General features: G+C 41.3%; 2 protein-coding genes across 7 annotated transcripts in view; both read right to left on the bottom strand.

Annotated features, from left to right (window-relative positions):
- Positions 1 to 13854, bottom strand: part of MSRB3 (methionine sulfoxide reductase B3) — a 216117-nt gene extending 202263 nt beyond the window's left edge. Inside the window, exon 1 of one of the 5 annotated variants that reach the window (XR_008912080.1) lies at positions 9763 to 10101. Coding sequence is in view for 2 of the 5 variants with exons in the window: in XM_056798401.1 (XP_056654379.1) it covers positions 9763 to 10165 (403 nt within the window). In the remaining 3 variants the exon portion in view is untranslated. Of the gene's footprint in view, positions 1 to 9762; positions 10650 to 13654 lie in introns of those variants that run through there. The other 4 variants (XM_056798404.1, XM_056798401.1, XM_056798403.1 and 1 more) reach the window with 4 other exon arrangements.
- A 7440-nt stretch (positions 13855 to 21294) lies between these two features.
- The window catches only part of LEMD3 (LEM domain containing 3), a 95971-nt gene continuing 91113 nt past the window's right edge, over positions 21295 to 26152 (bottom strand). For both annotated transcript variants that reach the window (XM_056798397.1, XM_056798398.1), the window contains 3 exons: positions 23804 to 23909; positions 23646 to 23724; positions 21295 to 23461 (listed from right to left, as the gene is read on the bottom strand). In XM_056798397.1, the coding sequence (XP_056654375.1) occupies positions 23298 to 23461; positions 23646 to 23724; positions 23804 to 23909 (349 nt within the window). In that variant the 3' untranslated portion in view covers positions 21295 to 23297. The remainder of the gene's footprint in view (positions 23462 to 23645; positions 23725 to 23803; positions 23910 to 26152) is intronic.

The raw sequence follows: 26152 nt of genomic DNA, 5'->3' as shown, positions 1-26152 counted from the left end.
CAATTGCCAATGGGTTGAGTAGAGAATGGGTGGCAAAGACCACTCATGGTGGCAATAAGTACAGACTGATCTTTCTAGAAATATGGTGATGAATAGGGAAAGAAGGTTAGGATGGTAGCTTGAGAGGTGTAGTTTAGTCAAAGGAGGTTTTCTTAAGGAGAGAACAGATCTGGGTAGAAGCGAGTATTGAAGTGATTGAAGATAAGCAATACAATGGATGATCATGAGAGTAAAGTGCTAACGTAGGAGAAGGACTCAAGGGAAAAATGGAAGGATAATCACTGGCAAAAAAAAAAAACAGAGGACTCTTCATCCTCTGATATTGAGGGGACTGGAATAATACATTATTCATATTATATTTATATTTACATAATAAATTATATTTACATTTAAAGTGAGAATTGGAGGAATTAGAATAATAAAGTTGAGGGAACACAAGATGGTGTACAGGAAAGAGTACTGGCATTGGAAAAGGGAAGACCTAAGCTCAAATCCAGCTTCAGACACTTCATTCATTAACTTGTAACCCTGGGAAAGTCATTTAATATTTGGTGCCTCAGTTTTCCCATCTGTAAAATGAGAATAATAATATCATCTAGCTCCCAGGGTTGTTGTGAAGATAAAATGAGCTAATATTTGTAAGGTGTGGTTGAAAATCTTAAAGTACCATACAAATGTTGCCTATTATTATTATTCCTAAAATAGGGAGTGAGGTCATCTGCTAAAAGGGAAGGGTGTAGATCTGAAAAGGGTAGAGAAGGTTTTTACAAGCTGCCATGGGGAAAAGAATGAGGAATAAATATGAGATCAATAAAAATGTTCTATAAAACAAAAGGAAACCTCAGGAACAAAGGAGGCTAGTTTTGCCAAACAAAGATCTGTTGGTGTATTTATTGTTTTCTCTTAAAGTATCTGATGTACTTCAGGATGTGAAAAATAAGATGACAGCAAACAGTTTGAGAATGCTTGAAATGAAGTGAAGAAATAAATTAGAAAAATAAATGTAGATGAATAAAAATCAATTAATCCACACATTTCATTAATTTAATTAATGCGATGTGCCAGGCACTGTACTGGGCAAAATATAAGTACAAAGAAAAAAAACAATCTGCATTTGCAAGGAGTTTACGTTCTAATGTATGACAGTTGTGGGGAATTGGGAAAGGTTTTATGCAGAAGATAGTGATTTAGTTGGAAGTTAAAGGAAGAAAGGAACTCTATGATGGAAGGGGAAGGAAGGAGAGCAGTTTAGGCATGGGATTGGCCAGAGCAAAGACACATAGACAGAAGAGGAAGTATTATGTGTGAGAAACCGAGCCAGAGGGCCAATTTAGCTGAATTGAAGAGTATGGGTGGGAGATCAGTGTTCAAGAAGGCTGGAAAAATGGGTTGAAGCCAGATTGTGTGGGGCTTAAGAGATAAACAGGGTTTATATTTGATCCAAGAGACACATGGAAGACACTGGAGGTGTCTGAATAGCAGTCACATGGTCAAATCTGCACTTAAAGAAAATTGCTTTGGCAGCTGGGTGAAGGGTGGACTAGAGAGCGGAGACGTGAAGCAAGGAGGCTTAATCAGGAGGTTGCTTTGATAATCTAAGAAAAAAGTGGTAAGAGCCTGCATTAAGCTGATAGCTATGTGAATAGAGGCAAGGGGTTGAATCCAGGAGATGTTGGGAAGGTAGAAATGGCTAGATTTGGCAACTGACTGGAAATGTAGGGTGAGGAAGAAAGAGGAGTCCAGTATAATATTGAAGTTAAAGATCTGAAAGACTGGGAGGATAGTGGTGGTGCCTTGGACAGAAATAGAGAATTCTGGATGTCTTCAGGATGTTTAGTTTGCAATGTTCAATAGGCAATTGGCAATGAAGGACAGAAAATCAAGGGAACTGGTTATAAAGATCTTGGAGTCAACTGAAAAGACAATACTTAAAATCAAGGAATCTGATAAAGTTATCCAGAGAAGGAAGGCAAGGCAAGGCACGGATGGCAAGGAAAGGGGGGAAAAAAGAAGGCAAAGGAGGCAAGACTGGTGAACATACCCATGGTTATAGGACTTGAGATGAAAAGTTGTCAAAAGAGACTAAGGAGGCAAGGAGAATCAGCAAAGAGTTACTACAAGAAACTCAAAGAGATTGTGGTCAACAGGATCAACTGCAGCAAATACATCAAGAAAGACCATCATGATTAACAATTAAGAGATCACTAGTAACTGGAGGACATCATTTCATTGAGTCATGAGATCAGAAGAAAGAGAACACTTTTATAAGGAGCTGTTATGTGCTTCTTTAGATATATTCTCTTATTTGATCCTCATGGCAATCCTGTAAGATAGATGCTATCATAATTCCCATTTTACAGTTAAGGAAACTGAGACAGACTTCAGTGACTTGCCCAATGGGATCACACATTTAAACTCAGGCCTTCCTGACTGCAAGTTCAGGGCTTTATCCACAATGCACACCTAGTTGCCTCTGACGTCAGAGGATTGAGACAAAAAGAACTAGAAACAGAGGAGAGCAGATCTTTTTTCAAGGGCTTTGGTAAAAAAAGGAGATGAGATAGGGCTCATTTCCTCCATCTATTAAGCCTCACTGGCTCTCCTCTGACAACATTGCATCATCCCTCCCTGGCTCTTCTCTCCACCACTGGTTGTACCTTCTCTCACACCCTGACAAACTGCTTCTGGAAGGGAAATTGAATATTCCATACAGCCTACTGTCACTTCCAGAAATTGAAAGCAATGTCAAGTTAAATATGAGAAATCAAAAGCACATGAGGGAATGAAGGAGTTGCCAAAAGAATTGAAGACCGAACAGTTCAGTAAGTGTCCAATGAAACGGACATGTGTGAAATGGGCAGCACATTGTGTAACCACAAAATAGACTCAGAGCAAAATACGGCAAAAACTTTCTAGAAACATCTAAATGGTGAGCTTAATTGACTGCAAGACAAAAATGAAGATGCAAGTAGGGCTTTTGAGGTTTTCTATTAAGAACCCACAATTTAAGATATAAATGCTTCCAGGGCTGGCATGGCATGTGGATGTATGTGCCAAAACTGGTTTTGATTTATAATAATTTAGTATCAATCCAAATCCCATGTCCATGGATTATTTGTCTTCTACTAACCTACAGTCTTATGATTCAAAGTAGTCATTTGAAATATACAGTTGGACCAAATTTCAAAAGAAAAGCACTATGAACTTTGTGACAAACCATAATGGGAATTATCTGGACTTCCCCCAATATTTCTCAGAAAAGTAGCTGGGCAGAGAGAAATCAGATTGAGAATGAGGCACCAGGGCATCATCCTCTTACCATACCACCCCAACCCCAAAATCCCTTTATCTGTGGGAGTCCCCAGCCTGAAGACCACCCACTCCTAAAGTCAGAATTGTTCCTCTCTGGCCCATTTTCCAAAGAAATAAGAAATATTCTACCCAGCCCTGGGGTAGAAGAAGAGGAACAGACTAACATCCCAAGACTCAGAAGAAAAGGGAGAGCCCTGCCCCAACCCCCAACCCAGCTAACATGAGCTTATCATCTAATGAGGGGAAAGAGATGTATTTAGCCAAATAATGATGCTATGACGGGGAATGGAATATGTTCAAAGGTGAGATATAGACATAGTGCTATGAGAAATCTGAGGGAGAGGTCACTTTCATGGTACATAGTTGCTGTTTTTCTTACTCAAAGAGGACCAAAATGCCAACACTGGTGATGTCTTTGACTCACACATAAACCAAATTTAAGTGAAACAGTTGTGTAAAGTTGTTAGCCTCACTCCAGTGGCAAGACAAAAGTCAAAACAACTGGTGATAGGTCTGGGATCAAGTGGATGGCTGTGGCTTCTTGGATATCCTTGGATATTCTTGGATGGCCATTGGAACAAATTGTTCTCATCCATCCCTTCCACCAGAGGAAGTATTCACATGCCTAGAATAGACACTTCCTAACTCGCAGTCAGTTTTGAAGTCTGTCAAACTGGTTCAGCCCACCTGACAGATGGTTTACTAGGGTATGTGGCCACTAAGCATGCTACAACATCCTGGTGCCACAGGTGAAAGCTGGGTGACAGGTGGACATCAAAAGAGCAAATCAGTCCTGAAAAGGGCTCAGCAAGCCCTCCCACCAGAGGCATTAGTCTTCCCTGAACACCCTATACACCCCTAGCGCAGGCCAGTTAGAGAGCAGAGAATGACTGGATGGGAAGAAGCTACTCCTGATTTGGACATTGAAAGCAATGGTTTCTAAAGACAGAGATGGTCAGGAGGGGAAACACTGGATAGACACTATGAACAAAATAGAATTGATTTTAGAGATAGTAGATGATAGAAAAGCGGATTAATGTCAGAAAGAGTAGAAGAAAAGATGAAACAAGAATGGGGGTCAGATGAGTGGAGTAGAGTTCACTTTGACTAGAACACAAAAATACAGGAAGGGGAGTAGCAAGAGATAAAATCAGAAAGGTAAGGGGAAGTTAGATTGTGCAGTCTTGAAGGCTAGGATAAAAATGTCCGTTTTATTTGATTGGCAATAGGGAGTCACTGAAAATTTTTAAATAGAGAAGCATTGTAGTCAGAGTGATATATTTGGAATATTACATGCATGACAATAACAAGAATGGATTGGAGAGAGGAGAAACTGGAAAGAGGAAAACCAGATAAGAGCTGTTACTAAATCATCCAATGGAGAGGTGATAAGGGGTTGAGTTACTATGGTTGCAAAGAAAAGGAAACAAGGCAAGAAATGAAGTACATCACTTTAGGTGAGTACTTAACCTGCCTATATTCCTTTCCATTTTCTCTCTTATAAAATGGAGGAAATAATACTGGTACAAGTACCAAGTAAAGTAGTCATGAGAAAATCAAAACAGCCAGCATTTAGAAATTTCAGTCTTTTTATTGCTCATTCACATTACCAAGCTATTTGTAGCTGCTACCATGCTTAGCAAAGTGCCTAGAACATAGTAGGTGCTCAATAAATGTTGATTGATTGCTAGTAAAACTATTTGATCATTCTCCATGAATGTGCCTAGTACTACTACTAGTACAACTAGGAACTGAGAGAGAAGAAATTAACTCAAGCTTTGGGGGAAAGGATTTATTTATCCATCCATCCATCCATCCATCCATCCATCCATCCATCCATGTGTTTGTTTGTCCCTAGTACAGCTTGAAGTTGGAAGAGAGTCAATTAGAGTTTCTGCAATCAGTTAGTCTGTTAGTAGAATATTTCTATGAGGACTCCAGATCAACTGAGTCCCTCCAATGCACTTAATATTATAGAAGCTAAAAGGAAGATAACAGAAAAATGTGAGTTTTCAGGATTTTGTCTTTCAGACTTTTAAGAGTTGTACTCCCAACTTGTAAAGGCTTTGAAACCTTAAGGGGTTTACACCCCCTGTGACCTCTTCTTCAATTATAAAGGATGAGAAACTGGGAGTTTGAACCTAGGAAAAGGTTTCCCTCTTTCAGAATTTGATTGACAAGGGCATAAGAAACTCAAAGAAATTACTACATTTCTCCTCCTTCAGTAGATGGGATGAAGTCTTTCAATCAACTTGATGGCTGGCTAAAGGAAGCCAGAGCACATTCTGACAAGGCACAGCTCTGAAAAGAATCATTCCTGGTAGGGCAGAAAAGCTGGCCACCCTTCTCTTTCTCTTTCACATCTTTCAGAGTACAGCCATTGAGGGAGGGGATTACTCTCTCCTCCCTATCATTAGTAATGGCCTCTTTGAGTGGAGCAACTCATAATGTTATGATTAGTGAAGAGAAAGCCAAGAGAATATTACTACTGAGTCTAGTTGAGCTATAATAACAACAACAATAAGAGTAACAATAGCTAACATTTATATAGGATGTAACAGTGGGTAGAGAACTGGGCCTGGAGTCTGCAAGAGTCATCTTCCTAAGTTCCAATCTGGTCTCAAACACTTGTTAGTTCTCTGACCCTGGGTAAGTCACTTGACCCTGTTGGCCTCAGTTTTCTCATCTATCTGCCTATTTATTTATTTGTCTTGTCTGTCTGTGTCTGTCTATCTATCTATCATTTATCATTTATTTATCCATTTATATGGATAGATGATAATCTGTTTATCTGTCACCTATCTACCTACCATCTATCATTTATCTATGTATCTACCATCTACCTATCTACCTACCTACCTATCATCTAGCATTTATCATCTATTTATCCATTTATCTACTTATCTACCTGTCTATCTCTCTATCTTTCCATCTATCTATCTGTCTATCTCTCTCCATCATCTACCTATCTAGCTACCTATCAATTATCTATCATTTATCATCTATCTATCCATTTATGTATCTGTCTGTCTGGAATTTGTTGTTGTTTTTTAATCATTTCAGTTGTATCTGACTTTTTGAGATCCCATTTGAGGGATTTTTATCATCCACAGGAATATTTGCTAGATCATTTTACAGATAAGGAACTGAGACAAACAGTATTAAGTGACTAGCTCAGGGTCACACAGTTAGTGTCTGAGGCCATTTTTGAACTCAAGAAGAGAAAGCTTTCTGATTCCAAGCCCAGTGCTCTATAACCTGTAACACCTAGTTGACCTGGAATTCATTACCTTTTCCCCAAAAACTCCTCCTCTACCAAATTTCTCTCTTGCTCTCCAGGGTGTCACCATACTCACAACCTTCCCGAACTTTATTTTATTCTCAATGCCTTATTTATGTGGGGTGTCACTGATCCCCCCAAATATCCAGTCACTAAACAATTTTTTTCCATTTCTACCTTCACAGCATTGCTCATACCTGACTCCATTCTCTCCACTCATACAGCCACAATCCTAGCTCAGACTTCACCACCTCTTGCCTGGACAATGGCAGTGGCCTTCCAATGAATGGTCTCCCCATATCAATCAGCCCTCCATATAGCTGCCAAGATGATTTTGCTAAAGAATGCATCACATCCTGTCCAACTCAACAAATTCCCATGGCTACCTCTAGGAACAAATATGGAGTCCTTTATTTGGCATGTAAAGATCCTCCCAACCTGGCTCCTTCCTGCCTTTCTAATCTTTTTACTTTATACTGCCCTTCCATGAACTCTCCCACTTACTATTAACGGAAGTGAAAGAAATAACAGTGAACTGGCTGATTTCATGAAGGCACTTGTACTCTCAAAAGGCACTTCATAGCTAAAACTAATCTATGCGGCTCATCTAATCTAAGCCCCCTAGAGCTAAAATCAAAATCATGCCATTTGACTAGGACTGAACTAGTTTAGGAGGACACCATGTGCTGCCAGTAAGAATCTAGGTCCAGAAAACTGAGGGGAAGCAGGGAGAGAACACAGAAGCACAGGGAGATATAACTAGAGGTAGACATTGATAACCATCAGCTCCCTAAGAGAAGCCCAAGTTCTAAAGGCAGGGACCAAGGCTGGGCAGAGCTACAAGAAATATTTGTTTAGTTTCTCTTGAATTTACTCTAAATCTTCTTTTACATGAAGAAATGGTATATTTAACAGCATTCCTGATCATTAAGGCATTAAAAACAAAATGCAACAAAACTTTAGAGGTTTTTCCTAGTTATACATTTTTACAGAATTCTGTTAACAGAATTTACAGAATTAACAGAATTCTATTGCTGCAGATCACAGTTATTATTCCAAAGTAAGTATGGGTTAGCATTTGAGGATGTTAGCACAAACATCCCAACCTTTTTTTTTTTTAAATCACAAAATGGTTTGCTTGTGTTGATTCAAACCTCAAATGATGCCAAACACTTGTAACCTTGGCAGGCAAATGATCTAGGCATGGTGACAAGACTTTAAAGGGCAGCCTGCGGCTTGACTTTAAAAAAAAGAAAGGTTTGTAGGGATGCTAATAAAAGTCACCCAAAATTAAACTGTCAGCTGGGACTAGAGTCATATGAATAAATGGTAAAAGAATTCAAGCAGTGAGTCCAGGACTATATTCAAAATTACTGTGGACAAAATACTTTCTACTATTTCTGTTGGACTAGATTCTGTACTAAGTCCATTTACATATTGCTGAAGCACACAGTAATCTCTTGAACTATTTCCCTGGTAATACATACTACTTCAAGCAGAGCTGAAGAACTCTTTTAATAAAAGGTGGAAGTTTCTTGGCTTTTTGTGTGGGCGTGCATTACACTAGAAAAAGATCCCATACAATAACACTATCATTTTGGCAAGCAAAAATGTTATCAGAAAAATGGAAAACCCAGAGTGGCCATCGCTTAAGCCAACATCTGTAAAATGCCCAGTTTTTCTTTCTGGTCTTTTATCTAGGCCCTGACAAGGGTTCCCAAAGGAGAAAACAAGTGAATGAATGTGGAAATAGCCCTTTATCTTGATAATCTAGTTAAATAAACAACAACAAAAAGGAAAAATAAAATGTCATTAACTAAACTTTGCTATGACCAAAAGTTTCCTTCCCTCCACGGACTGTATGTAAGTGCCAAATTATCCTGATGACTAATGGTATGCTTGTAACAAACATGAAAGTACATGGACACAGGCCAATACTTTCCTCTTTTGTTTGCACCTGATAAACTGTGACACCCGTCCTTTTCAGCCAGTAGTTCAACCTGGAACCCATGATCTTCTTTTAAAGAATATTTTACTAAGGCTATTTTGCCTTATTTTTGTCATCTTGTTTTTTATTTTATGCTTTTAAAAACCTTATTTTCTGTGTTTTGCAGATCAAATAGTTTACCAGCTCCGGAAAGTGAGGGAGGAAGGGAGGGAGACAATTTAGATCTTATAACTTCAGAAATCTCATGTGGAAGATGGTTATTACATGGAATGGGTAAAATAAAATATCTTTCCAAAAAATAAAAATAAAAACATTATATTCTGAGAAGGGGGCCATCACACAAAAAATAGTTCTGTGATCATAGCAACAGAAATCCGAGTGCTAGAAAGGACCTCGGGGACTATCTAATCCAATTTGTTACAGATGAGAAAACTGAGGCCCCGTGACTAAACGTCTTGGTGATTAATGGTAGAGGGCGGGATTCGAACCCAGGTCCTCTTCATTAAAGCATTTGCCCCCATGTTCTGAAGAAAGCTCACTGTCGTTCTTGGGGAGGACCAGTATTTGGGACTGGAGAGTCAGCCAGCACAGTGTCGACGCCGGAGTTATGAATAGTACCTTTCATCTAGTCGGTCTGAGTTTAGACAGTAAGAGCAGTCTCTGAGGGGATATTCAGGTGACTTTTCCCTCTTTTGGGGAAAAAAAAAAAACAAAGCAAAAGGGAAGACACCCAAGAAGGACGACAGGCTACTTGGGAGTTAAGTTACACCACTATGGCCTGTTCCATGCTGCCGGGGAGGGCTCCCAAGCTCGAGGCGCTTTTCCCCACGGCAGAAGTGACGCAAAGAGTCCGAGGGGGCTTCGTTGTCTCTGTCTCTGTCTCTGTCTCCATCTCTTTCTCCTGCATCCCACCCCGCCTGCCCCCGGGGTCCTGGAGCATCTCCAGAAGGGGGAGGCGGGACAGTCCCTCCCCACCGGGAGCAGCTGGCCCGTTACTCATTCGGGGCAGTTCAGTTAAGTGTCAAATGTCCTCCCCGGCCCCCCTGCGCCGGCGGGTCTGCCAGGGGCTTCCTATCTCAGCCCGGCCGCCCACTCACCCACCCGGCTCACAGACCCTGCGTCACCGCCGCGGAGAGGGATTCCGGGCACCTCTGGCATTGGGCCGCACCCTCCCGAACCCTAACTTTGAAGAGATGAGGGTGGCGGGGCGGGATGCACTTACCCGGCTGCTGGGCGGCCGCGGCGGTGGGGGCGAGGCGGAGGCAGAGCTGGAGGCAGAGCCACAGGGCGCACGGCAGCGGGCGCATGGAGGGACTGGCAGACTGACGGATGGACAGACTGACCGGGCAGAGGGAGGCCGCCGCCGCCGTGGCCTTGGCCGGGCTCCCCGCTGTCTGTCCCTCCCCGGCTGCGGGCGACAGGGCTTCGGGAGGCATGACGGGAAATTCCTGGGCAAGAGCAGCCAACTCCAAATATGAGCATAGACGGCTAGAGTGAGGGAGCACAAAGGCGCCCAGGCAGGGCTGAGTACTCCCATCCAATACCTCCTCCTCCTCTTCCTCCTGACAAGCGGAATTTGAATCCAAGTCTAACCTCAAAGAGAGACCCTCCTTCCACTTAACCATGATGCCTCTCCAGCATTCCTTTTCCTTCTTATCTCGTGTACTTTCTCCTCCTCATCCTTCTCTTCCTCCTCTTTGTCTTCCTCATCCTCTTCCTCCTCTTCTTCATTCTTCAGGAGAATTTGAATCCAGGTCCTCTGATTCTAAATTTAGTATGCCTTCCAGTGGACCACATTTCTTCCTCCTCCACAACTGTGGATAGAGTTTCTGTTTGAGAGCCTAGAATCAGGAAGATCTGAGTTCAAATCCTGTCTCAGACACTGACTAGTTGTGTGGTCCTGGCAAGTCACTCAATCTGTTTGCCTCAGTTTCTTCAACTGTAAAATGCAGATAATAGCACCTACCTGGAAGGGTCCTTGTGATCAAATGAGATATTTGCTGAGCTTTTTAAGTACTTGGCACATAGGGGTTTTATAATCGCCTATTCCTCTATCTTCTGCCTCCTTGCCCTCTCCCACCAAAAGACTCAGACCCTGGACAGAGCCAGGGACAGGAATGGAGTCAGGAAAGGCCTATCTTTTGAGGGGGGGGGGTGTCCTATGACCAAAACTAAGCACCCCTCTGTCAGATTTCACCTCAGCCATCAGAGAAGTTAGAAGCTGGGGGGTGGGGAGGTGGGAATGGTAATGGGGAAGAAAGGAGTGCCCCCTCCTCAGGGAGAACAAGGCAGCAAAGATGACATGGAGCATGAATTAGGGGAGTGAGTTTCCAGGGGATGTAGGGGAAGAAGGAACTCCAAGACCTACACACAGGACCACAGACAACCTAGGAAAGGATTTTAGAGGCTTCCTAGGATCAGAGATTTATAGCTAGAAGAGATTTTGGAAGTCTTTGACTCAAATTCCCTCATTTAACAGAAATGGCAGCTAAGAAAGATTAGTGACTTGCACAGAGTCACTCAGTAAGATCCAGGAAGGATTTGGATTCAGGTCATCTTGTCTGGGGCAGGCAGGTAGAGCCCTTGGCTTAGAGTTAGGAAAACCTGAATTCAAATCCAGCTTCAGACACTTATTAGCTGAATGAGGTAAGTCACTTAATCTTGTTGGTCTGCCTTCTCTGTAAAATGAGGACCCTGAGCAAGTCAACCCTGTTGACTTCAGTTTCTCCACCTGTAAAACGAGCTAGAGAAAGAAAATGGTTAACCACTTCAGTATCTTTGCCTAGAAGACCCCAAACTGGGTCTCAAAGAGTCAGACACAACTGAGCAATATCTTGCCTCATTCCTTCCTTTTGTAGATAAGCAAACTAAAATCTGGAAAGATAATTGAGAAGAGAGACCTTCTCTGTATCCTTAGTGCTTAGCACATAATACTTAGCAGAGGTAGCACTGAGTAGTAGCTAGACACTGGACCTGGAGGCAAGAAGATGACCTGGGTTCAAATTCTGCCTCAAATAAATATTAGCTATAGGACCTTGTGTGCCTGCTTCCTCACTTATAAAAGGATGGGGTTAAATATGGTGAGATTATTGGCTCTGGAGTCAGAGGCTATTGGTCATCACCTGTGTGACTACTTAATCTCCCACCAGACTGGATGGCATTGGAGGTCCTTTCCAGTTCTAACACTATGTGAAATATTTGTTGATTGCCCAAGGTTACTAAATTAGTATGTGACACGACTGGGTTGCAAACTTACATCCTATGACTCCAAGTTCAGTGTTCTTTACAATGTACTGCTACCTTGTCCTACTGTCCAAGACTGAAGAAATCAGGCTCCAATTTTGCTCCCCTCCCACCCTCCATCAGCCTTCCCAAACTCCAGACAATGTGGGGTTGTAGTGGAAATAGTCCTGGATTTAGAGTTCAAATCCCACTGTGACATTGGGCAAGATCTATAGAAGTGTACAGTTTGTCAGAGCAGAGGGCAATTGGAGAGATCTGGATAAATTTCTTAAAGGAGGTAATACTTGGACTGAGCTATGGAGGAGAGGAATCTAAGAGCTGGAGGTCTGTATTCCAGACTATTGTACATGTCCAATTGAACGTAAAACCTTATGAGTGATTAATAGATGAGAGATATTTGTCCAATGTGTCCAAAACCAAACTCATCATCTTTCAATAAACCTCACCCTCTTCTATTTTTGTTTTTTAATGTTTAATTGTAAATCTTTTATTTTTGCATCATCTACGTTTTCCAAAAAATTGCTCCCAACACCCACCCTCCCCCTATCCCCACCAGAGAATAAAAAAGGAAAAAGAACTCCGCAAAACTAAGCAACACATAAATCCATTTAGACATTATTAGTGGGATCCAACAGTCATGGTACAGAGCCTTCTTCCCCACAACCACCACCACCACAAGGAAGGACAGGAAGCTACTCTCTCCTTCCCTTCCCTTGTCTCTTTTCCTTTCCCTTGCCTTCCTCTCTCTCTCTCAATCCCTGTTTCTGTCTCTGTCTCTCTTTCACACACATACAAACACATCTCTTTTTGGTCATTATTTCACACACAGCATTTAGTTTCACCCTATTTTTTTCTGAGGGAAGTCATTCTCATAGGATTTTATTATCATAGCAATGAGTCATTGGCCTACAAATCCAAATAGCCCTTCCACTGATCCACAGTGCTTCTCCAGTTCTTCCCCTCTACACATATCCCACAACATATCTTCCATTCATCCCCTTCAGTCAGCTCATACAGCCACCATCCCAGTTTAAGCCCTCATCATCTCTTGTCTGGACTGTTACAACTGCCCCCCAATTGGCCTTCCAACCTCCAGGTTCTCCACTCTCTAATCCATTTTCAACACAGCTGCCAAGAAGTTATTCTTAAAATATAGACCCACCCATAATCTCCCCCTGCTCAGGAAGCTCCAGTGATTCCCTCTTGCCGCTAGGATAAAATACCAAGCCCTCCGTTTGGCACATGAATGCCTTTACGATCTGGCTCTCACCTTTCTTGACGTTCCTTTCCCCCACATTAGATTACAAGGGAGGGACCTTCTAATCAAACGCCTGCTGGATTTCTCATAAATGACATTCCATCTCCATGCCTTTGAACAGAGGGCCCCTTCTACTTTATTTGGACCTCTCCTATGTGTTTATGATCAAATTCCTGTAATAGTTATCGGTATACTCACTTTTTTCTCACCTTAATCTTCTCACCTGCTACATTGTAAACTGTTTGAGGTGAACAACTCTATTATTTTACCTTTTTATCTCTACTGACTAGCACAATAATAAATGTTTGCTATTGAACTGAATTATCTTATTGTGGGTGGAAATTGGCTGACTATTTTATTACCGAGTGTTTAAAGTATGTGGTATGTAAATTGGTATTGTAAAATAGAACCTTGGATTACCATTTAGGGTTGGAGAAACAAACTGAATCAGCTCCCTGTGAAGCAAAGGAAACTGGCAATACCTCCGGCTACCCCAGAGATGGGGGAGCTGCCCAATGGATTCAAAGGGGCTGCTCATTCTAGTTCTAGGAGAAGGCTGAAATCCAAAGACCCTGGTAAAGTGCCACAGGATTCCATGAAAGCCAGAACTTACCAGGCTGTTATCTTCTGAAGCAAGAAAGGCAGAGGATTTAAGTCCTGAGCAGTGGATGAGAAACCCCAAGCAGTGAAAGGGGCTCCCACCTGTAAGACAGCCTTTAAAGACTTTGGCCAATAGGCTGAGATATCAGGGAGATTGATAAGTGAAGTTGAGTTTCACCTAGAGGAAAGAATCAGCCTTCTCTGGGTTGATGAGGTTGCTAGGATACCACCAGGCTGATTCTTGAAATAGGTCAAGATCTAGAATAGAATTTCGCAGACAGGGTCAGACACTTCACTGAAGTCCTCTGCATCATTGATGCTAAATGTGATAGCCTTGAATTCTGTACACCAGGGGCTTTTGTTTGATTTTTTTCCTCTTAATTTATCATGAAAATTTTTTCCTTTAACCACAAATTAAGATGAAGGATTTTGTCCATGCTCAGGCTAGAAGTTTATGGTTTAGTTTTAAATTTTGTTTTGGGGGGAATGAGGAGCCTGGGAAACCTAACAGCACTAAGGCCTGTCTCTAGTCAATGGCAGAAAAAGAGTAAAGCCACCCCTTTCATAAGGGATTTGGGATTAGCCCACAAGAGCTCTTCTTGGTGGCTCCAGAGCTTTACAGCACCTACTGCTTCATGAATGAATCAAGGAACCCTGTCACTTTCACCCATCTCCAAATTGTCTTGGGACAATCAATAAGCATGAGTGCCTACTATATGCTACTAGGGGCAACTAGGTGGCATAGTGGATAGAGTGCCATCATGAAGACTCCTTTTCCTGAGTTCAAATCCAGCCTCAGACTCTTACTAGCTGGGTGAACCTGGGCAAATCATTTCACCCTGTTTGCCTCAATTTCCTCATCTGTAAAATGAGCTGAAGAAGGAAGTGGCAAACTACTCTAGTATCTTTGCCAAGAAAACCCCAAATGGGGTCCCAAAGAGTTAGGCACAACTGAAAATGACTAAACAACATGTGCCAAGCACTGTGCTAAGTGTTATGGACACAAAAACAGAAAACTACTCAAAGTACTCAAGGACCTACATTTTTTTCATCTTTACCTTCTGTCTAACAATCATTCTAAGATAGAAGAGTGGCAAGGGCTAGGAAATTGGGATTAAGTGTCACAGGGTCACACAGCTAGGAATTGTTGGAGGTCAAATTTGAGCCCAGGTCCTCTCAACTCCAGGCGTGATATTAAATCCACTGCCTAGATGTCCTTGGGAAATTCTAATAATGAAAACACACACATAAATAAACTTAAGATATATATGAAAACTGGATATCAAGGAGGGAGCCACTAGAGGCTTGTAGGGATCAGGAAACACATCCAGCAGATGAGGGTACTTGAGCTGAATGCAAAAGAAACTAGGGATTTTGAGAGGAAAAGATAGGTGAAGAGTGCATTCCAGGAATCAGGGGCTAGGGGATGGTGGTGGTGAGCATCATTGCTGTGCAAAGACAAATACGTAGGAGATGAAATGTCATGGAGGAGGAAGAGATAAACTAGTTTGGCTGAAACAGAAAATACAGTGTGGGGGACAGAGGAAGAGGATGCCTTCTACAATAAGGTTGGAGTTAGATTGTGAAGGGTTTTAAATACCAGATAGAGGCATCTATGCTGGATCCTGGAGTCAAATGGAGCTGATGGAGCTTTTGGACCAGGAATGTAACACAGTCAGCCCCATTCTTTGGGAATATCAGAGAAGAGAGAATAAACGGAGGCAATGAATTAGTATAGAAAAGATGTTATAGCCCCTTTAGATTATAAGTTCTTTGGAGCAGGGGCTGTCTTTGGGGGGGGGGTATGTATCATCAGTGTTTAGCTTAGTAGGTGCTGACATATTATAGGTGCTTAATAAATATTTAGATTATTGTTAGGCAAGAGATATTATAGGATAGAGCATAATGCCTTGAGTCAGGAAGACTTGAGTTCAAATTCTATCTCACTTAGCCAGATTTTGGGCAAGTCACAATTTGTTTGCCTCAGTTTTCTCATCTGCAAAATACTAATACTAATAGCACCTTACCTTGCAAAGTTATTGTGAGGTTCAGATGAGATGATTGCACTTAGCACAGCACATGGCCCTAGTAGGCACCATATAAATGCTAGCTATAATTATTCTATTTATTATATGATGGAGGTAGAATGGTTTAGAAAGTAATGGATATAGGGAAGAAGGGGAAAGAAAATTAAATTAAGAGTCAAGGATGGGAGGGGGCAGCTAGGCAGCTCAGTGGATTGAGAGCCATGTGGGAGGTTCTGGGTTCAAATCTGACCTCAGACACTTCATAGCTGGACAAGTCACTTAATCTTTATTGCCTAGCCCTCCCTGCTCTTCTGCCTTGGAACTAGTATTGAGCCTAAGAGGGAAGGGAAGGGTTTTAAAAAAAAGTAAAGGATAACTCCAAGGCAGTGACTATGAAGTCTGGAAGGATGAGGATGCTCTTCACATGGAGAAGTTGGTAGAAGAGGGACTAGGGTGGGGAAAGACAATGGGTTCTGTTTTAGACATGTCAAGTTTGAGACATCTCCAGGACATCTAGTTGGAAATATTAGTAGGCAATTGGTGACGTAAGACTGGAGCTTGGTAGAAAGGCTGGAGCTAAATATATATGCATCTGGAGATCATCTGCATCAAGGTGCAAATGAGACCCAAGGGAGCAGATGATCTCACTGAGAAAACTGCTTTCTTTGAGGGAAAAAAAAAAGGAAAAAGGGGGCACAGAAAAAGAGATCTGGGTTACAGCCACAGATAGGTGTAATGTCATGGATGATGATGAAACAACTATTGAGAAGCACCAACTCCCCCAGGAAGGCCAAGAACAAGTGGGAGGAAGACCAAGGAAGCAGCATCCCAGCAACCCAAGGAGACTATCCAGAAGGAGATGGTAATCAATAGCCTTTGACTGTGTGGATCCCAACAAAATGTGGCAAGTCCTCAAAGAGACAAAAGGTCCAGATCATCTTAACCCGTCTCCTTAGGAACCTGTAAGCAGGCAAAGAAGCAAACATGGAGCAAATGATTGGTTTAAGATTGGAATTGGAGTGTGATGAGGCTGTATAGTGTCACCTTATTTATTTAACTTATATGCAGACTACATCATGGGAAATGCCAATCTGGATGAATAAAAGTCAGATGTAAGGTTGCTGGGAGAAATATCAATAATTTCAGATAAGCAGATGATTCCACTCTGATGGCAGGAAGTGTGGAATTAAGATGCCTCTTGAAGAGGGTGAAAAATGGGGGTGGGGTGGGAGGTGGAGCTGACTAGAAGCTTAACATCGAAAAAACTGAGATCTGGGTGACTGGTCCCATCACTTCTTGGCAAATAGAGGTAGAAGAAATGGTGGCAGTAGATTTTATATTGTTGGGCTCAAAGACCACTGCAGATGACCCCTGCAGCCAGGAAAATAAGAGGGCTTGTTCCTTGGAAGGAAAACTATGGCAAATCTGGAGGTATCACCTGTTTGTACAAAGTCAATATGGCTGTGAGCTGGATTGAAAGGAAAGTTGATCACCACAAAATTGTGGTGCAGGTGAAGACTTCTGAGAGTCTCTGGGAAAGGAAGGAGATCAAGGCAGTTCATACTTTAATTAATTCAGACCACTCAGTAGAAAGCTGAATACTGAAACTGAAGCTTAAATACTTTGGCCACAAAAACGAGAAGACAGGACTTGTTGGAAAAGACCCTTTTGTTGAGAAAGATTGAAAGCAAAAGGAGAAGGGGATGCAGAGGATGAGATGGATAGAGTGTCAAGGAAACAAAGGAACATGAACTTGGATAGATACTGGAGGATCATCGGGTCTGTCATGCTGTGGTCCATACCATGGATCACCCAAAATCAGACACTGCTGAACAATAAATAATCAAGCACCAAAGGCTGCACAGATGAGGAAAGAGACTGAGAAGCCATTGGTTTGTGTGATGAATTCTTGATCTTCTAGATGGATCTATAGAAGGGTTAGGGCTAGTTGAGGTAATTGGTATTGACTGCTTTTTTCAAAATTTTTGGGAAAAAAAAGATGTAGAATGGCATAATTGGGGAGATAGTTAAATGAAAATTGACTAACTTTATTTCATTATTTATTCATTATTTAAGAGTTACTAGTCTGCTGTGTACTTATTAAAAATTTCCTATGGCTTAGTAAGCTCCACCAAGGGAGTTTTTCCTCTCCTAAGATTTTTGTTTTGTTTTGTTCTACTTTTTGAAGTATAAGGGAAGTAGTACCTAGGTAGCACAGTGGATAGAACTGGAAGGTCCTGGGTTCAAATCTATCTTCAGACACTTCCTATCTTTGTGACCCTGGGCAAGTCACTTAACCCCCATTGCCTAGCCCTTATTGCTCTTCTACCTTGGAACTTATTCTTAGGATTTCTTAAAGAAAGAGAAAGTGCAAGGGAATTTATTCTGAATTTTTTCTTAGAAGCACAGAATGTAAATCTGGACATTATTTAAGTTGTGAGGCATGGGGGGGGGGGTCAGTGGTTGATATTTCCTAGGTGTATGACCCTGGGTAAGTCACTTAATATCAGTTGCCTAGTTCTTACCATTCTTCTCTCTTGAAATGAATACTTAGTGATGATTCTAAGGACAAAGGAAAGGGGTATTGGTTGTTTTTTTTGTTGTTGTTGTTTTTATGTAGAAGTTGGGGTAAGCAGAGAAATTTCTCAAAAGTAGATGATTGATACAAGACCATGAATTCTTTCCACCTCCAAATTCTACTCAGCCAATTTCATTGAATTTTGTTGCTTTATGCTACTCAAGTAATATTCAGAACAGTTCAACAAGATTTTATTAAATATCTTGGGCTCAGAGTGCTATTTTAGGTTATGGAGGAAATAGAAATATATTCAAAATGGAATAAATGATGGTCAAGTTTGGGATAGAATTGATCACAACATAGTATGTCAGTGGAATACTATCGCAACAAAAGAAATAGCAAAAACACGAATTCAGAGCCAGAGAGACCAGCGATTCAGAAAGACCCAAGAGTCAAAAGCTCATACGTGATGACTGCACGGAGGCAAACACAGCAATCCTGGACAAGCATGTTCAGAGCTATGGTGGAATACTACAGCCAGTTCTTTGGGGAGCCCCATTGCCACAGGACACATGCAGGAACAGGTCTGGAGCTGGAAAGGACCCCAAAGTTTACTTTGCCCCTCAGAGATGGAGAATAGGGTCCTGGGTCCGGAATCAGGAAGACATCAGCTCAAATCCAACCTCAGTCACTCATTCGCAGTGTGGTCCTCAGGCATATCACTTCACTGCTAGTGGCCTGCCTCAGTTTACTCCATTGCAAAATGGGGATATTAGTACCTACCTCTCCTCTGAGGTTCACTACATTTGTATTTATCACTCAAAAGTCCCAGCAGAATTTATCTATCAGTCCTCAGAATATTCTCTCCCCTTCCTCAAATGCAACGTGGGATCACAGTCATCTTCTCCATATACCAACTCCTGTCATAGTGGAGGACTTCCATTTACGTTTTCTCTTTTTTAAAAAAATACTGTATATCTTTATTTCACTATTTCCTAAGTTCATGTAAACATTTTTAAGTGGTTTAAAAAAAAAAACAGTTTCCAATTCTCTCCCTCTCTCCTACCCCTTCCTCGAAAAGGCAGTTTGTTGCAGACATGCAAAACTTGATTTGTCTTTAAATACCCTAAATTTTCAGTTCCTTGAGCTTTGGCTCCCACATAAAGTCCTACAATCTACCTCAGCAACACCAAGTGACCTAGTGCCTACTATGTGCCCGGCACTGTGCTAAGGACTTTACAAAAATTTTCTCTTTGATCCTTACAGTAACTCAGGAGGGAGGTGCTATGAGGACCCCCATTGTCCAGTGGAGGACACTGAAGCAGGCAGAAGAGGGTGACTGTGTCTGAGGGCAGATTTGGCCCGAGTTCTTCCATGGACAGCTCTCTATCTGCTGCCCCTCCAGCAGCTGCCTCTGTGGCCTGGCTGAGATAGTGCTAACAGTATTGAAGTCACTTTTACTGGTCTAGACCAGTCTTGGAAAGCCCCGAGAGGGCGGAAGAGGGCCAAGTACAGGAGAAAATAGTCTCACTGTTTGCTGTTCTTTCAAGGCAGATGAGGAAAAGCGGCCAGGACGGCTCTGGCCATGACATCAGAAGCACCGAGCATCTGTGCTCATAAGAAGCCGTCATCCCGAGCTTGGGCACCGTGCATGCACTGTTCCGATTCCTTTCTTTGCTGTTGCCTCTCCCCCAGGAATGGCTACAGCTTTGATTTCTCCTGACCAGATTCCATCCCTCCTTGTGCCCCCCCCCCCCCCCCAGGTCTGGGCTTCATTCTCAAAGGGCTCTATTTCCTGTTTCTCAGAAATCTCACAGGTCCCTCCCCGCCCCCAAGCTCTAACTTCACCAGCTCCCCTCCCAAGCTCAGCCCCAGCGTGGCCAAGGTCGACTCTACAGCATCCTTTGCTCCTCAACTCACTGGTCCCTCTCCTGCCCACCTTGGCCAACTGCCAACCCTGGATTGTTTCCACCATCTTTCTCTACTTTTCAAGGTGCTGCTGAATGGAGCAAGAAGAGAGCACTCCAAGACCAAGTGAACTGGGGCCACACAAAATTCCTCTAAGCTCAGAAGGACCCCAACCTCTGCGGGACAGTGCTACTACTCCTGTTTTATCCTCCTGACTTACGCTTCACAGTCTGCTCCCAACCTTCTCTCTTCCTCCTCCTCCCTTAGCCAGCCAGCCAGAGCCATGTACTCTGAGCTTCCTCAAAAAGCTCAGAAATGATCCTCCATCTCTTCTTGGTACTCCTCTCTGGTGAGGGGACCCTGGCTTGGACTTTGAAGGCTTAGAGGGGGAGGTGAGGAAATGACACTCCAGTCATGGGGTAGAGTTGGTGTAAAGATGTAGAGATGGTAAATGCATTCACTTCTGACCTAATTTAGAAGAGAAATGGAGAACCCCCGCTTTAGGGCTTAAAGGCCTGAACTGCTGGGGGCCCTGGAAGAATCATTACCCCCATTTCGGATAAGGGGGGCAATTCTTTACTGATGCACAAAGGGAGGCTTGGGGAGTCACTGCCAGGAGAGCTGGAGGTGCACCAAGGCAGGAAAGGGCAGCCTTTTCATCCCAGGCTCTTAATACCACCCGGTACAGTCCGACACTGTTTATCCTCCACGCTTCCTGCCCAGATTGGCTCGAGCACATCACCCCGAGAACCAGACCCGTGAAGTTACTTTGTATTTTCTTTATGTATATTTTGTCCCTATTTCCCCCAAAGGAAGATAAAACTTCTTGAAAACAGAACTACCTCTTATGTCTTCAGATCCCTAGTACCTGGCATGCAACAGATGTCCCAAGGGAAGGAAGGAAAAATTTCCTTCGGATTTCTCTTTCCCCTTCCCCCAAAATATAAATGTTGTCATTCCTGGAATGTCACTACTACCCATCCTCAATGAAGAATAAAACCTTAAGTCTTTTAAGAACCGTCACAATTCTTGCCTAAGGAAAAGAAGTATTCTTGCTAATAAGCACTAAAGGAATCGTTTGAACAATATAGGAGGTCTCTTACCAACGTCTTTAAAAATTTTAACAAAAGCCATCATTTTTTCCAGAGAAAACGAGACAGACAGACACAAGGCAATTAAAAAAATCTAAAAGGCCAAACATATATTAAAAACCCCTAATAAACTTTTAATTAGAGTTTTTTTCTTTTTGTGTTTTGTGTTTTTTTTTTAAACAGGACAAGTGACAAATTACATCAAACATCTGAACGTCTCAAATGTCTAGATTATTATACACATTCCCATCTGTCTTGCAGGAAGGGATATTGGTCAGCTTAAACAGTTGTAGGTAAAATATGCGGCATAATAGTACATATTACAATAATAAATGTACAATGTTTACATGAAATATATTTTAGAAGCAAGGGAAAGATGCATTTGCATCAAAAGGCGACCTTTTAAAATGCCACAACTATTTTTACATTCATTCTTGCAACAGGTCACAAGATGGGGTCACTAAGCTCAAGTCAACAAATCACTATGATGCACATAAAATACAGCAAGATCAGTTACTTTATATATTATATATTTATATTTTCACACTTTAGCATCTGAGACGTAAACTGAGAATTTTCAATGTATTCTCTGCAGTTAACAAATCCACCTTTATTCTTCATAAACATGGTGCCCACAAAAGCACGAAGGTAAGGCACAATAGGGTTTTGTGTTGCAGAAGTGTGCATCATGTTTACTTAACCAGAAAACGTGCATTATCTGTGCAAGTTCATGCTGCAAACCCAACACATTTACAAAAACAGGAAGAAAAAAAAAACAAACAACTGAGCTTTCAACACAATTATTAGAACTCATGTATTTCCAGGCTTGCTATCTCTGCAGAATTCCTTCTGAAGAACTGATAGATCTGCTGTATCAACAGGATATTAGGAGAGCCAATCAGAAGAATACAACTAAATTTTGCTCATTCTTACTCAGAAATTATCAACAGTAATAAAATAACTTACTGATAGTTGAATTTTAATACTGAGGCACAAAGTAATTGTCACTTGTACATTTACTATAATTCCAGCTCTCAAACCCAAAATTGCAAATATTATTTGTCAAACAAATGTACATTTTATTGCAAAATGGTACACTGCTTCCAACTTTACAGATAACTGGGTGGTTAAGACTTTATTAAATTATAAATAGATTGGGAGAATGACTCAATCCCAATGGTTCCTTGTCACAGTCCTGTTATAATAAATACAGCTTTTCACAAAATATTTTTCCAGTATCTGCCAATTGCTTCTTTATTGCTTACATAAATTTGAATTCATTACAATTGGTATCAGAACTTTCACACAAAATCATAGCCAGACATTTTATATAAAACCTATAAAAGATATTTTAAACTGGTATCTAATACTTTAAGGTGTTTGGCTGATTGACCTAAGTGATGGTACAGCCTATAGATTTATATAGAATATAAAACATGAGGTTATGAATAAAATAGGAAGCTTATTTACTGCATTAATGCAGACATCCTCACAGAACAGGACTACCTTTGCCACCACCAGCATTTACATATATATACAAAAACCAGTTTAAATATATCTGCATCCCTTCACACTATTATGTAACCACTAAAGCCAAATAAATGTCCCCATATTCCAGTGGCAGCAAATGAATCTCTTATAGCAACAGAAACCTAAGATTAATTTCTGAAATGAACAGTTTTACCTATCAGCCATCAGGAACCATATAGGTGGTTGGTTACAAAAACTCACATTAGTTAACGGGAAACTATGAAAATGCAAGAAGTCTTCTCTTCACCATGCTTTTATGTGGTTATTAAAACACTTCTTGGTGCAAATGCACAACCACCATAATGGAAAATGTTTAATAAATTCAATGTTCCTCATGCAAAATTTTAAATGCATTGGTTTATTTGCACTCCTCAAGTAACAGGAAGCAATTGCTCTATTTGTTCAATATTACTGCTAAGTCTCCTTGGAAACTGAAGATTTCTGGAACATTCAAGCAGACCTGTATTCATCAATGAAAATATTACATACAAAAAGCTTAAAAAAAAAAAAAAGGAAGACCGGCAGCCAAACAGGGATTTTCCTGCTGTGAATAATAGTCTTAGCAGTGGTAGAAACACTCTCTCAGGAGCCTCCCTGAGAATTAGCTGTGCCTGTCCGAAGACGGAGATGAGACATAGAGTTCATGTGTTTGTTTGATGGCTTCAAGGGAACGTTGCAAGTGAGCGCTTGGGGAAAGCGATGATGGTATCTGTCTAGTCGCAGGTATTTTACTGTTACCAATTTTCCTGTTGTAAAATACAAAGAATGCTTTAGACTAAGAAGAAATTTAGCTCTTAAGAGAAAAAGCTCCTGAAAGATGCACAAACCTGAAATGGAAATCTAAATGGTTTCCTCTTTAACTTGAAATGTTGAGTGATTATAATACATAAAATCACATTTGTCAAAATGTTTATAAAACAAATTTCTTACCATCAAACCATGAGCCATGTAATGCCTTGAAAGCTTTCCCAGCATATTCTGGAGATAGACATTTTACATAAACACAACCCTGTGATGAAATAATAATTACAGTCAGTTTAATTTCATTATGCCAAATCAACGAAATTAATAAGTGCAAGCTAATTTACCTCACATGAGTTTCTGTCTACTGCAATATGAACGATGCCATCATTATCACTACATTTTTCCAAAATTGCTTCTTGAATTGCCAGGTGCCAGTGATCCCCAATTTCCCTTAAAAAAAAAAAAGGAAAAATAATTTAAGTTCAATAAAAATATACAAAATTATTGAACAAAAACGACATTCTACTACAATACCAGAATTCGTTATCTTAAAAAGATGCAGTGATATTCAGAATGATAAAAATAAACATTTCTAAAACAACAGACAAGAAGAGGACTTTGTGAAGTCACCCCCTGTCCAGACTCCTGGAACTGCCTCTGGAATCCTCCCTCTCCTTCAAAAGTGCCTCTTCTTGTCAATCCATCCTTACCAACATGATATTCCCAACGCACAATGCTCAATTTCTTGCTAGAAAAGCTCCCGATACTGGCTCCTTCTTGTCTCTGGGATAAATGACAAATTCCTTTGTTCAGAATTCAAAACACTTCGCCATCTCCAGGCTTTTAACCATCACATCCTTGGATGACTCCACAGTGCGTGGCACAGTTGTCTGGGGTCGACACCTTCAACTGCCTTTCTCCACATGCTTGCCCAGGCTGGGGCTCCTAGTCACCACCTCAGGGCATTTCTAGCTCCCATCAAAACACAACTCAAGTACCTTTCGTGCCCCACAAAGAGCAAAGAGAAGCTAATTAGCTGGGCGCCACCTCCCTCCCTCCTGCCCTGTGGGTATCATGCATGCCGAAAGGGCTTTAGCAGCTCAGAGTGGACATGCTCCAAGCAGGAATTCCTGAGCACCTTCCACACTGCCTAAGCCCACACTTACTCCTACCCCCATTAAGCTACCAGGCTGATTTTAAACTAATCCAGGGAGGCTTTTCGGCTCCATTTGGTAGAGAAACTTTTGTATTCTGCCTCTCCATGGACTAACACAGTATATCACTGATTGTGAACTATATACTTTTGATTTTAAAAATTTTTATTATTGTTTTTCTTTGTATGTGCAATGGAGTATTTGAGTTTTCTTTTTTCTCTCATTTTTTTGTACCTGAAGCACATATTACCAGTATTAATGGGTTTTTGATTTGCACCAAATTTACAATATCCATTAGCCCTAATATTAATGCATGTCCAAAAGCTTTAAGGTCAGAGACCGACCAATCCTGATGGGATTGGTGAGACTCTGCACCAAGACAGAGGACTTGTTTTGGGGTTCAAGGAAGTGGCTGTTTGACAATGTCAGACACAGGATTTCCCTGTACCAGATTCACACAAAATACCTCAGTCTAATGGCCATACTGGCTCCCTTATCCCTGAGAGCAAAGGTAAAATCAGACCAGGGAATGCTATTTCCCACCTACTACAAAACCTAGGCCTTTTTTCTGTCTTTTATAAGTGTGGCAATTTTCTGTAGTCCTAGCTGCTGATTGGGTCTGTATACTGCTGCGTATAGGCTTGTGGGAAATAAATCACTTTAGTAGGCCCCGATTCTAGGACCTGTTGTGGGCTTATTCTTGCCCATAATTTTTATATACTATTTAATTTTGATTTTTTCCCTTTTCCTCTTATATATTTTTTACTTCCTTTTTTTTTTAAACCCTTACCTTCTGTCTTGGAGTCAATACTGTGTATTGGCTCCAAGGCAGAAGAGTGGTAAGGGCTAGGCAATGGGGGTCAAGTGACTTGCCCAGGGTCACACAGCTGGGAAGTGTCTGAGGCCAGATTTGAACCTAGGACCTCCTGTCGCTAGGCCTGGTTCTCAATCCACTGAGCTACCCAGCTGCCCCCTTTTTTACTTCATTTTAACAACTGATTCACATATCTCATAACAGCCATGTATCTCAGGATGATCTGTGTGTTGGTCAATACCCTACTCAGGGGGATTGTATAATTGTCATATAATTTTAAATTTATAAAAATTTTTTGTTTGAGAGTAATTTTAGGATAAGAAATTTGCTACCTCTCCAGATCCAGAAAGTGAACTATTTGGAGAAGGCGCCATGGAGATGCCTGCAGAAATCTCACACTGTACCAAAAGATCCAGAGTTTTGAACTTTGGGATGTAGTGAAATTGAACTGTGGGAGGGTTGAACACATTTATTTTGTAGGTACACTCTTATGCCAAAGGAGAATGCCCTTTAATTGGTTTTGTGTAAATGCACCTAGCAATTATTGGTTGTTTATTTCCCTCTTATCCCAAAATTATTGTTTCCCATTAGAAAGTACAATATTGTATGTACCTCTAGTTACAGATCTTTTAGATATGTTGGTTATGTGTACTGATTCCATGGGGAAAAGAGGCATGTAAATCTGGGAGATTTCTACATGCTTGTTTCCCATGGGAATCACAGGG

This window comes from Monodelphis domestica, chromosome 5 (genome assembly GCF_027887165.1).
Source record: "Monodelphis domestica isolate mMonDom1 chromosome 5, mMonDom1.pri, whole genome shotgun sequence".
NCBI classification, from domain to species: domain Eukaryota; kingdom Metazoa; phylum Chordata; class Mammalia; order Didelphimorphia; family Didelphidae; genus Monodelphis; species Monodelphis domestica.
Note: the sequence above shows the minus strand (reverse complement) of the source record. Positions and strands in the feature narration are given on the sequence as shown.